Source organism: Salmo salar, chromosome 05 (assembly GCF_965601325.2).
Source record: "Salmo salar chromosome 05, fSalSal1, whole genome shotgun sequence".
Classification (NCBI taxonomy): Eukaryota; Metazoa; Chordata; class Actinopteri; order Salmoniformes; family Salmonidae; genus Salmo; species Salmo salar.
The window spans coordinates 70,096,649-70,109,830 of NC_138295.1; the positions used below are offsets into that span (position 1 = coordinate 70,096,649).

At 42.6% G+C, this 13,182-nt stretch overlaps 1 protein-coding gene across 2 annotated transcripts in view; it reads right to left on the minus strand.

The window, feature by feature from the left end:
* LOC106605605 (intermediate conductance calcium-activated potassium channel protein 4) overlaps positions 1 to 13,182 on the minus strand; it is a 52,805-nt gene that overhangs the window by 4,084 nt on the left and 35,539 nt on the right. Inside the window, exons 7-8 of one of the 2 annotated variants that reach the window (XM_045718673.2) lie at positions 8,361 to 8,430; positions 6,916 to 7,082 (exon numbers count right to left, since the gene is read on the minus strand). In XM_045718673.2, the coding sequence (XP_045574629.1) occupies positions 6,916 to 7,082; positions 8,361 to 8,430 (237 nt within the window). Of the gene's footprint in view, positions 1 to 6,915; positions 7,635 to 8,360; positions 8,431 to 13,182 lie in introns of those variants that run through there. The other variant, XM_082975469.1, reaches the window with a different exon arrangement.

Consider the following 13,182-nt stretch of genomic DNA (forward strand, 5'->3'; position numbering starts at 1 on the left):
TGTATGATGTTGAGTCATCAGCATACATAGACACATAGGCTTTACTCAGTGCCAGTGGCAGGTCATTAGTAAAGATTGAAAAAAGTAAGGGGCCTAGACAGCTGCCCTGGGGAATGCCTGACTCTACCTGGATTATGTTGGAGAGGCTTCCATTAAAGAACACCCTCTGTGTTCTGTTAGACAGGTAATAATGAATCCACAATATAGCAGAGGATGTAAAGCCATAACACATACATTTTTTCAGACACAGATTATGATTGATAATGTCAAAAGCTGCACTGAAGTCAAACAAAACAGCTCCCACAGTCTTCTTATTATCAGCCAATCATCAGTCATTTGCTATACATGCTGAATGCCCTTCCCTATAAGTGTGAGGAAAGTCAGTTGTTCATTTCTTTACTGTGAAATAGCATATATCTGGTCAAATGTAATTTTTTCCAAAAGTTTACTAAGGGTTGGTAGCAGGTTGACTGGTTGGCTGTTTGAACCAGTAAAGGGGGCTTTGCTATTCTTGGGTAGCAGAATTACTTTTGCTTCCCTCCTGACCTGAGGGCACACACTTTCCTGTAGGCTTAGATTGAAGAGATGGCAAATAGGAGTGGCAATATACACTGCTCAAAAAATAAAGGGAACACTTAAACAACACATCCTAGATCTGAATGAAAGAAATAATCTTATTAAATACTTTTTTCTTTACATAGTTGAATGTGCTGACAACAAAATCACACAAAAATAATCAATGGAAATCCAATTTATCAACCCATGGAGGTCAGGATTTGGAGTCACACTCAAAATTAAAGTGGAAAACTACACTACAGGCTGATCCAACTTTGATGTAAAGTCCTTAAAACAAGTCAAAATGAGGCTCAGTAGTGTGTGTGGCCTCCACGTGCCTGTATGGCCTCCCTACAACGCCTGGGCATGCTCCTGATGAGGTGGCGGATGGTCTCCTGAGGGATCTCCTCCCTGACCTAGACTAAAGCATCCGCCAACTCCTGGACAGTCTGTGGTGCAACGTGGCGTTGGTGGATGGAGCGAGACATGATGTCCCAGATGTGCTCAATTGGATTTAGGTCTGGGGAATGGGCGGGCCAGTCCATAGCATCAATGCCTTCCTCTTGCAGGAACTGCTGACACACTCCAGCCACATGAGGTCTAGCAATGTCTTGCATTAGGAGGAACCCAGGGCCAACCGCACCAGCATATGGTCTCACAAGGGGTCTGAGGATCTCATCTCGGTACCTAATGGCAGTAAGGCTACCTCTGGCGAGCACATGGAGGGCTATGCGGCCCCCCAAAGAAATGCCACCCCACACCATGACTGACCCACCGCCAAACCGGTCATGCTGGAGGATGTTGCAGGCAGCAGAACGTTCTCCACGGCGTCTCCAGACTCTGTCACATGTGCTCAGTGTGAACCTGCTTTCATCTGTGAAGAGCACAGGGCGCCAGTGGCGAATTTGCCAATCTTGGTGTTCTCTGGCAAATGCCAAACGTCCTGCACGGTGTTGGGCTGTAAGCACAACCCCCACCTGTGGATGTTGGGCCCTCATACCACCCTCATGGAGTCTGTTTCTGACCGTTTGAGCAGACACATGCACATTTGTGGCCTGCTGGAGGTCATTTTGCAGGGCTCTAGCAGTGCTCCTCCTGCTCCTCCTTGCACAAAGGCGGAGGTAGCGGTCCTGCTGCTGGGTTGTTGCCCTCCTACGGCCTCCTCCACATCTCCTGATGTACTGGCCTGTCTCCTGGTAGCGCCTCCATGCTCTGGACACTACGCTGACAGACACAGCAAACCTTCTTGCCACAGCTCGCATTGATGTGCCATCCTGGATGAGCTGCACTACCTGAGCCACTTGTGTGGGTTGTAGACTCCGTCTCATGCTACCACTAGAGTGAAAGCACTGGCAGCATTCAAAAGTGACCAAAACATCAGCCAGGAAGCATAGGAACTGAGAAGTGGTCTGTGGTCTCCACCTGCAGAACCACTCCTTTATTGGGGGTGTCTTGCTTATTGCCTATAATTTCCACCTGTTGTCTATTTCATTTGCACAACAGCATGTGAAATTTATTGTCAATCAGTGTTGCTTCCTAAGTGGACAGTTTGATTTCACAGAAGTGTGATTGACTTGGAGTTACATTGTGTTGTTTAAGTGTTCCCTTTATTTTTTTGAGCAGTATAGTTCGCCATCATCCTCTGTGATTTTCCATCCAAGTTGTCAGTCCCAGGTGGTTTGTCATTGTTGATAGACAACAATACTTTTTTCACCTCATCCACACTCACTTTACATAATTCAAAATTAAATTGTTTGTCCTTCATAATTTTGTCAGTTATGCATGGATGTGTAGGGGCAGAGTTTGTTGTTGGCATGTCATGCCTACAATTGATAATCTTGCCAATGCCAAAAGAAATAATTAAAATAGTTGGCAATATCAGTGGGTTTTTTGATGAATGAGCCATCTGATTCAATGAAGGATGGAGCTGAGTTCAGCTTTTTGCCCAAAATCTCATTTATGGTGCTCCAAAGCTTTTTACCATCAATCTTTATATCATTTAGCTTTGTTTCGTAGTACATTTTTTTCTTATTTTTGTTTAGTTAAGTACAAATTTTTCTTTTATTTAATCTTTATTTAATTAGGCAAGTCATTTAAGAACAGATGACGGCCTACCAAAAGGCAAAAGGCCTCCTGCTGGGATGGGGGCTGGGATTAAAAATAAAATATAGGACAAAACACACATCATGACAAGAGAGACACCACAACACCACATAAAGAGAGACCGAAGACAAAACACATCATGGCAGAAACACAAGACAACAACACAACAACACATGACAACAACACTCAATTTACAGTAAGTTTGCCAATCGGCTGTGCAGCCAGACTTATTTGCCATTCCTTTTGCCTCATCCCTCTCAACCGGGGATTTAACAGTTTTTACATTCATTTTCCTAATGGGTGCATGCTTATTAGTACAGTGCCTTGCAAAAGTATTCCTATTGAGTTGCATTACAACCTGTAATTTAAATAGATTTTTATTTGAATTTCATGTAATGGGCATACACAAAATAGTCCAAATTGCTGAAGTGAAATTAAAAAATGACTTGTTTCAAAAGGTTCTAAAAAATAGAAAACGGAAAAGTGGTGCCTGCATATGTATTCACCCCTTTGCTAGGAAGCCCCTAAATATGATCTGGTGCAACCAATTACCTTCAGAAGTCACATAATTAGTTAACTAAAGTCCACCTGTGTGCTATCAAAGTGTCACATGATCTGTCACATGATCTCAGTATATCTACACCTGTTCTGAAAGGCCCCAGAGTCTGCAACACCACTAAGCAAGGGGCGCCACCAAGCAAGCGGCACCATGAAGCCCAAGGAGCTCTCCAAACAGGTCAGGGACAAAGTTGTAGAGCAGTACAGATCAGGGTTGGGTTATAAAAACATATCTGAAACTTTGAACATCCCACGGAGCACCATTAAATCCATTATTAAAAAATGGAAAGAATATGGCACCACAACAACCTGCCAAGAGAGGGCCGCCCGCCAAAACTCCCAGACCAGGCAAGGAGGGCATTAATCAGTGAGGCAACAAAGATACCAAAGATAACCCTGAAGGAGCTGCAAAGCTCCACAGCGGAGATTGGAGTATCTGTCCATGGGACCACCTTAAGCCACACACTCCACAGAGCTGGGCTTTACGGAGGAGTGGCCAGAAAAAGTGATTGCTTAAAGAAAAAAATTGGTGTTCGCCAAAAGGCATGTGGGAGACTCCCCAAACATATGGAAGAAGGTACTCTGGTCAGATGAGACTCAAATTGAGCTTTTTGGACATCAAGGAAAATGCTATGTCGGGCGCAAACCCAACACTTCTCATCACCCCGAGAACACCATCCCCACAGGGAGGCATGGTGGTGGCAGCATCATGCAGTGGGGATGTTTTTCATCGGCAGGGAGTGGGAAACTGGTCAGAATTGAAGGAATGGTGGATGGCGCTAAATACAGGGAAATTCTTGAGGGAAAACTGTTTCAGTCTTCCAGAGATTTGAGACTGGGACGGAGGTTCACCTTCTAGCAGGACAATGACCCTTAGCATACTGCTAAAGCAGCACCCGAGTGGTTTAAGGGGAAACATTTAAATGTCTTGGAATGGCCTAGTCAAAGCCCAGACCTCAATCCCATTGAGAATCTGAGGTATGACTTAAAGATTGCTGTACACCAGCGGAACCCATCCAATTTGAAGGATCTGGAGCAGTTTTGCCTTGAAGAATGGGCAAAAATCCCAGTGGCTAGATGTGCCAAGCTTATAGAGACATAACCCAAGAGACTTGCAGCTGTAATTGCTGCAAAAGGTAGCTCCACAAAGTATTGACTTTGGGGGGGTGAATAGTTATGCATGCTGAAGTTTTCTGTATTTTTTGTCTTATTTCTTGTTTGTTTCACGGTAAAAAATATTTTACATCTTCAAAGTGGTAGGCATGTTGTGTAAGTCAAATGATACAAACCCCCCAAAAATCCATTTTAATTCCAGTTTGTAACGCAACATAATAGGAAAAATGCCAAGGGGGGTGAATACTTTCGCAAGCCACTGTAAGTGGAATAAGCAATTTCATAAATTCATCAAGTGCAACATCCGGTTGCTCCTCATTGCACACCACAAACCAGCAAATATTATTTACATCTTCAATATAGGAATCACTACAAAACCTTGATCTCTTATGATCTCTTATGCACTATATTAGGCCCAGCCTTTGGAATTTTGGTTTTCCTACATGTAGCTTCTATATTATGATCAATATATCTGATGGATGTGTAGATTTCTGCAGCATTAGTAAAGATGTGATCAATACATGTGGATGATTTCATTCCTGTGCTGTTTGTAAATACAGTGTTAGGTTGATTGATAACCTGAACCAGGTTGCAGGCACTTGTTATAGTTTGAGGCTTTTTCTTGAGTGGACAGCTTGGTGAAAGCCTGTCAATATTTAGGTCACCTAGAAAATATACCTCTCTGTTGATATCACATACATTATCAACCATTTCACACATATTGTCCAGATACTGACTGTTAGCACTTGGTTGGATTGTGGTTGGGTTAACTGTACCTGATATACAGTATGTGATGTGGTTGTGTTAGCTATACCTGATCTCAGGGTTGGGGTTGTGTTAGCTATACCTGATCTCAGGGTTGTGGTTGTGTTAGCTATACCTGATCTCAGGGTTGTGGTTGTGTTAGCTATACCTGATCTCAGGGTTGTGGTTGTGTTAGCTATAGTTGTGTTAGCTGTACCTGATCTCGGGGTTGGGGTTGTGTTAGCTATACCTGATTTCAGGGTTGGGGTTGTGTTAGCTATACCTGATCTCAGGGTTGGGGTTGTTTTAGCTGTACCTGATTTCAGGGTTGGGGTTGTGTTAGCTATACCTGATCTCAGGGTTGGGGTTGTGTTAGCTATACCTGATCTCAGGGTTGGGGTTGTGTTAGCTATACCTGATCTCAGGGTTGGGGTTGTGTTAGCTGTACCTGATCTCAGGGTTGGGGTTGTGTTAGCTATACCTGATCTCAGGGTTGGGGTTGTGTTAGCTATACCTGATCTCAGGGTTGGGGTTGTGTTAGCTATACCTGATCTCAGGGTTGGGGTTGTGTTAGCTGTACCTGATTTCAGGGTTGGGGTTGTGTTAGCTATACCTGATCTCAGGGTTGGGGTTGTGTTAGCTGTACCTGATCTCAGGGTTGGGGTTGTGTTAGCTATACCTGATTTCAGGGTTGGGGTTGTGTTAGCTATACCTGATTTCAGGGTTGGGGTTGTGTTAGCTGTACCTGATCTCAGGGTTGGGGTTGTGTTAGCTATACCTGATCTCAGGGTTGGGGTTGTGTTAGCTATACCTGATTTCAGGGTTGGGGTTGTGTTAGCTATACCTAATCTCAGGGTTGGGGTTGTTTTAGCTGTACCTGATCTCAGGGTTGGGGTTGTGTTAGCTGTACCTGATCTCAGGGTTGGGGTTGTGTTAGCTATACCTGATTTCAGGGTTGGGGTTGTGTTAGCTATACCTGATTTCAGGGTTGGGGTTGTGTTAGCTATACCTGATTTCAGGGTTGGGGTTGCGTTAGCTATACCTGATCTCAGGGTTGGGGTTGTGTTAACTGTACCTGATCTCAGGGTTGGGGTTGTGTTAACTGTACCTGATTTCAGGGTTGGGGTTGTGTTAGCTATACCTGATCTCTTAGGGTTGGGGTTGTGTTAGCTATACCTGATCTCAGGGTTGGGGTTGTGTTAGCTGTACCTGATCTCAGGGTTGGGGTTGTGTTAGCTGTACCTGATCTCAGGGTTGGGGTTGTGTTAGCTATACCTGATCTCAGGGTTGGGGTTGTGTTAGCTATACCTGATCTCTTAGGGTTGGGCTTGTGTTAGCTGTACCTGATTTCAGGGTTGGGGTTGTGTTAGCTATACCTGATCTCTTAGGGTTGGGGTTGTGTTAGCTATACCTGATCTCAGGGTTGGGGTTGTTTTAGCTGTACCTGATCTCAGGGTTGGGGTTGTGTTAGCTATACCTGATCTCAGGGTTGGGGTTGTGTTAGCTATACCTGATCTCAGGGTTGGGGTTGTGTTAGCTATACCTGATCTCTTAGGGTTGGGCTTGTGTTAGCTGTACCTGATCTCAGGGTTGGGGTTGTGTTAGCTATACCTGATCTCAGGGTTGGGGTTGTGTTAGCTGTACCTGATCTCAGGGTTGGGGTTGTGTTAGCTGTACCTGATCTCAGGGTTGGGGTTGTGTTAGCTGTACCTGATCTCAGGGTTGGGGTTGTGTTAGCTATACCTGATCTCAGGGTTGGGGTTGTGTTAGCTGTACCTGATCTCAGGGTTGGGGTTGTGTTAGCTATACCTGATCTCAGGGTTGGGGTTGTGTTAGCTGTACCTGATCTCAGAGTTGCGGTAGCGCAGGGCCTGTGCCAGCAGCTCAGAGGTCTGTTGGAAGCAGTGACCCAGCTCGTCTAACTTCTGCTCCATGGAGATGATGCGCTGCTCCAGCTCCCGGTACGAGTTGTTCCAGTTGGCACTCAAGTCGCACATGATCATCTGCATCTGTTCACCATCAATCAACCAACCAACCAAACAAACAACCAAACATGATCATCTGTTCACCATCAATCAACCAACCAACCAACCAAACAACCAAACATGATCATCTGTTCACCATCAATCAACCAACCAACCAACCAAACAACCAAACATGATCATCTGTTCACCATCAATCAACCAACCAACCAACCAAACAACCAAACATTATCATCTGTATCTGTTCACCATCAATCAACCAAGCAAACAACCAAGCAAACAACCAAACATGATCATCTGCATCTGTTCACCATCAATCAACCAAACAAACATCCAAGCAAACAACCAAACAAACAACCAAGCAAACAACCATGCAAACAACCAAACATGATCATCTGCATCTGTTCACCATCAATCAACCAAACAAACAACCAAGCAAACAACCAAACAAACAACCAAGCAAACAACCATGCAAACAACCAAACATGATCATCTGTTCACCATCAATCAACCAAACATGATCATCTGCATCTGTTCACCATCAATCAACCAAACAAACAAACAACCAAACATGATCATCTGTTCACCATCAATCAACCAAACAAACAAACAATCAAACAGACAGTCATACAGACAATTAATCAATTCATCTAATGCTAGTTGTTTTGTGCTTTTTATAGTTATTTGTCATAACAACACAAGCATGTCTAACAAAATCCAGACATGGAGTTCAGATAAACCCAGACTTAACCCCGGATGAGCTGAGGGTGACAGTGGCAACTCTCTTGGGGGAAACAACTCCCTAGGGTAGTTAAAACATTGAGGGGAACCACATACGTCACATGTACATATCTCCCTCCTAAAAACTGTCTCCTGTGACCGTTTCTTCCTCATAAATTGGCTCCTGTGTTTGATATACATATGAGCTGGACTTGCACAAATATATCAATCAATATAATTAATAAAAGCGCTCACAACCCATTAACTACAGCCACTTTCTTTAGTTGTGCATTCTTTGCCAGGTATACTGCCCATTAGGTAAAAAGCTCTGACTCGAGGATTACATCACAGAGTGACTTGAACCTTCTGCTAAACCTCATGGTCGTTTTATAGAGTTTTATGTGTCTTTTACAGATATTTTATGAGACACAGCAACTTTAATATATTGGATAATGGTCTGTGTAAGAGTGTGGTTATTACCTGGATCTGGGTTATCCTGCGCGTGGCGTGTGTGTGTGTGTCAAACATGTTGACACAGCTCTGCCGTGAGTTGTTCTAGCCTACTGTATGGTGTGGTTGGTTTACCTTGGGCAGGTCGACCATCTCACTGGCATAATCTCTCAGCTTCCTTTGTTTAAGGCGCAGGTGCCGGAATCTGTCGAAAACAAAGGACATAGCAACATCTTAGTATGATAACAGTGTGATAGAGACCTTAAATAAATGCCTGGGCCTGAAGTAAAAAACTGTCTTCACTGCCACTAGTACGCATTACAGTATGTATAAATCTGACTGGGTAGTGTGTGCACTGTAGAGGGTCCCCTTCACTGAACAAACACAACACCCCTTACACTAACAATTACACAATCCCTTGGCTTTGAGAATAGCTGAGGTACATAATAAACAGTTGCTTCAGGCTTAAAGCGGCAATCAGCAATAGAAACAATAACAGAGCGTCCTCCCTGCCCGTTTCTGTAAAAAGCTGAGGGATGGAGCTGGAGAAATGAAACCTCTCACATTCATAGACAGGGCTATGGATGCCAGAACTGATCATCCATGCTATCAAAATTATAGTTTTAACTATGTTTTGAGGCTATATAGTGTTTGTTTACATTTACATTGTTTAAAAACATTGGAGTATAACAAGCTTATATTTTGGGTTCTGATGAGGCACAACAGTTGAACTAAACTGATGAGGCATTTATAAGTCATACTCTTCAAGAATCAATGGGTAGGGGAGACCAGGGTTGGTTGTCACAGTTTGTACTCTTGTGTGTATTTCTCAGCACTAATATATCTTACAAGATAATTTTTTTAATATTAGGAGAAAGACCAAGGTCTTTGGTTGAAATGGGGACCCTTTTTATCCTCATATTTATTCTAACATGGAGTTCTAAGCCATCAAACACACTCTGTCCACTTGTGACAACCAGCCCCATCGTGGGGTTGGATACAATGTTTGCTAGTAGTTTATTCATTTTCTAACAGGAAGTGAAACAGTATAGCATACAGTCTTACAAATAGCCTTTCCTTGATTGAACGATATTCCTGACAAAATTCTGAATTTTATGTAATGAGAATAACATATGACATTCTGAGTAAATTTGTAGGTAAGTGTTTAGTTTAGTTCATTAGGATCCCCATTAGCTACTGCACATGCAGCAGCTACTCTTCCTGAGGTCCACATAAAACGTACAAATACATGACAAAGTACAGAACAGTTACCCTCAGGACCGCCTCAATTCGTCGGGGCATGGACTCTACAAGGTATCGAAAGCGTTCCACAGGGATTCTGGCCCATGTTGACTCCAATACTTCCCACACTTGTGTCAAGTTGGCTGGATGTCATTTGTGTGGTGGACCATTCTTGATACCCAAGGGAAACTGTTGGCATGAAAAACCCAGCAGCGCTGCAGTTCTTGACACAAACTGATGTGTCTGGCACCTACTACCATACCCCGTTCAAAGGCACTTAAACCTTTTAACTTGCCCATTCACCTTCTGAATGGCACACATCCATGTCTTAATTGTATCAAGGCTTAAACATCCTTCTTTAACATGTCTCCTCCCCTTCATGTACACTGATTGAAGTGGATTTAACAATTGACATCAATAAGGGATCATAGCTTTCAACTGGATTCACCTGGTCAGTCTATGACATGGAAAGAGCAGGTGTTCTTAAACTTCTTATGGATGGTGGCAGTATTGAGTAGCTTGGATGACTGACGTGCCCAGAGTAAACTGCCTGCTACTCACGCCCAGAAACTAAGATATGCATATTATTAGTAGATTTGGATAGAAAACACTCTGACGTTTCTAAAACTGTTTGAATGATGTCTGTGAGTATAACAGAACTCATATGGCAGGCAAAAACCTGAGAAAGAATCCAAACAGGAAGTGGTTTGTAGTTTTTCAAGTGATTGCCTATCCAAACTACAGTGTCTGTGGGGTCATTTTGCACTTCCTAAGGCTTCCACTAGATGTCAACAGTCTTTAGAACCTTGTTTGAGGCTTCTACTGTGAAGTGAGGATGAATACGAGCTCATTGAGTGAGAGGACTGCCAGCAGGGCATGAGCCTCAGCCATGCACGCTCACGTGAGAGGTAGCTCAGTTCCATTGCATTTCTGAAGACAAAGGATTTCTCCAGTTGAAACTTTATTGCAGATTTATGATAAAAACATCCTAAAGATTGATTCTATACATCGTTTGACATGTTTCTACGAACTGTAATGGGACTTTTTGAGTTTACGTCTGACCTGCGCGTCGTGAATTTGGATTTGTGAACTGAAGACGCGAACAAAAAGGAGGTATTTGGACATAAAGGATGGACTTTATCGAACAAAACAAACATTTATTGTTGAACTGGGATTCCTGGGAGTGCATTCTGATGAAGATCATCAAAGGTAAGTGAATATTTATAATGCTATTTCTGACTATTGTTGACTCCAACATGGCGGATATATTGTATGGCATGTTTTTGTGTCTGAGCGCCGTACTCAGATTATTGCATGGTGTGCTTTTTCGGTAAAGCTTTTTTGAAATCTGACACAGCGGTTTCATTAAGGAGAAGTGTATCTATAATCTTATGCATAACACTTGTATTTTCATCAACATTTGTGATGAGTATTTCTGTAAATTGATGTGGCTCACTGCAAAATCACCGGTTGTTTTGGAAGCAAAACAATACTGAACGTAACACTCCAATGTAAACTGAGATTTTTTTATATAAATATGAACTTTATCGAACAAAACATACATGTATTGTGTAACATGAAGTCATATGAGTGTCATCTGATGAAGCTCATCAAAGGTTAGTGATTAATTTGATCTTTATTTCGGCTTTTTGTGACTCCTCTCTTTGGCTGGAAAATGGCTGTTTCTTTGTGTATAGGCACTGACCTAACATAATCATATGGTTTGCTTTCGCCGTAAAGCCTTTTTGAAATCAGACACTGTGGCTGGATTAACCTGTTGGGGATAGGGGGCAGTATTTGCACGGCCGGTTAAAAAACGTACCCGATTTAATCTGGTTACTACTCCTGCCCAGTAACTAGAATATGCATATAATTAGTAGATTTGGATAGAAAACACCCTAAAGTTTCTAAAACTGTTTGAATGGTGTCTGTGAGTATAACAGAACTCATATGGCAGGCCAAAACCTGAGAAGATTCCAAACAGAAAGCGCACTCTCTGACCATTTCTTGGCCTTCTTTGTCATCTCTATCCAAAACAAAGGATCTCTGCTGTAACGTGACATTTTCTAAGGCTCCCATAGGCTCTCAGAAGGCGCCAGAACGTTGAATCATGACTCTGCAGTTACTGGCTGAAAAACAGTAGCGCATTTGGTAAGTGGTCGATCTGAGAACAATGAGACGGGTGCACGCGTGCACGTGAAGAGTCCATTTTCTTCTTTGAGTCTTTGAACGAAAACAACTTCTCCCGGTCGGAATATTATCGCTATTTTACGAGACAAATCTCATAAAAATTGATTTGAAACAGCGTTTGACATGCTTCGAAGTACGGTAATGGAATATTTTGAAATTTTTTGTCATGATACGCGCCGGGCGCGTCACCATTCGTTACCCAACGGATAGTGTCTTGAACGCACGAACAAAACGCCGCTATGTGGATATAACTATGGATTATTTGGAACCAAACCAATATTTGTTATTGAAGTAGAAGTCCTGGGAGTGCATTCTGACGAAGAACAGCAAAGGTAATCCAATTTTTCTTATAGTAAATCGAAGTTTGGTGAGTACCAAACTTGGTGGGTGTCAAAATAGCTAGCCTGTGATGGCCGGGCTATCTACTCAGAATATTGCAAAATGTGCTTTCACCGAAAAGCTATTTTAACCTGTTAGGGCTAGGGGGCAGTATTGACACGGCCGGATAAAAAACGTACCCGATTTAATCTGGTTACTACTCCTGCCCAGTAAATAGAATATGCATATAATTATTGGCTTTGGATAGAAAACACCCTAAAGTTTCTAAACCTGTTTGAAAGGTGTCTGTGAGTATAACAGAACTCATATGGCAGGCAAAAACCTGAGAAGATTCCTTACAGGAAGTGCCCTCTCTGACAAGTTCTTGTTCTTCTTGGCTCTGTTTATTGAAAACTGAGGATCTTTGCTGTAACGTGACACTTCCTACAGCTCCCATAGACTCTCAGAACCCGGGAAAAAGCTGAATGATATCGAGGCAGCCCCTGGCTGAAAAACATTAGCGCGTTTGGATAGTGGCCGGTCAGAGTACTATGAGACTCAGGCTCATGCACGACGGGATCCCATGCTTTTATTTTCTCTCTCTTTGAACGTAAACACGCTTTCCCGGTCGGAATATTATCGCTTTTTTACGAGAAAAATTGCATAAAAATTGATTTTAAACAGCGGTTGACATGCTTCGAAGTACGGTAATGGAATATTTAGAATTTTTTTGTCAAGAAATGCGTCGTGCGCGTGACCCTTATTTACACTTCAGATAGTGTCTTGAACACACAAACAAAACGCCGCTATTTGGATATAACTATGGATTATTTTGAACAAAACCAACATTTGTTATTGAAGTAGAAGTCCTGGGAGTGCATTCTGACGAAGAACAGCAAAGGTAATAACATTTTTCTTATAGTAAATCTGACTTTGGTGATCGCTAAACTTGCTGGGTGTCTAAATAGCTAGCCCTGTGATGCCGGGCTATCTACTCAGAATATTGCAAAATGTGCTTTCACCGAAAAGCTATTTTAAAATCGGACATAGTGCATAGAGGAGTTCTGTATCTATAATTCTTAAAATAATTGTTATGTTTTTTGTGAACGTTTATCGTGAGTAATTTAGTAAATTCACCGGAAGTTTGCGGGGGGTATGCTAGTTCTGAACGTCACATGCTAATGTAAAAAGCTGTTTTTTGATATAA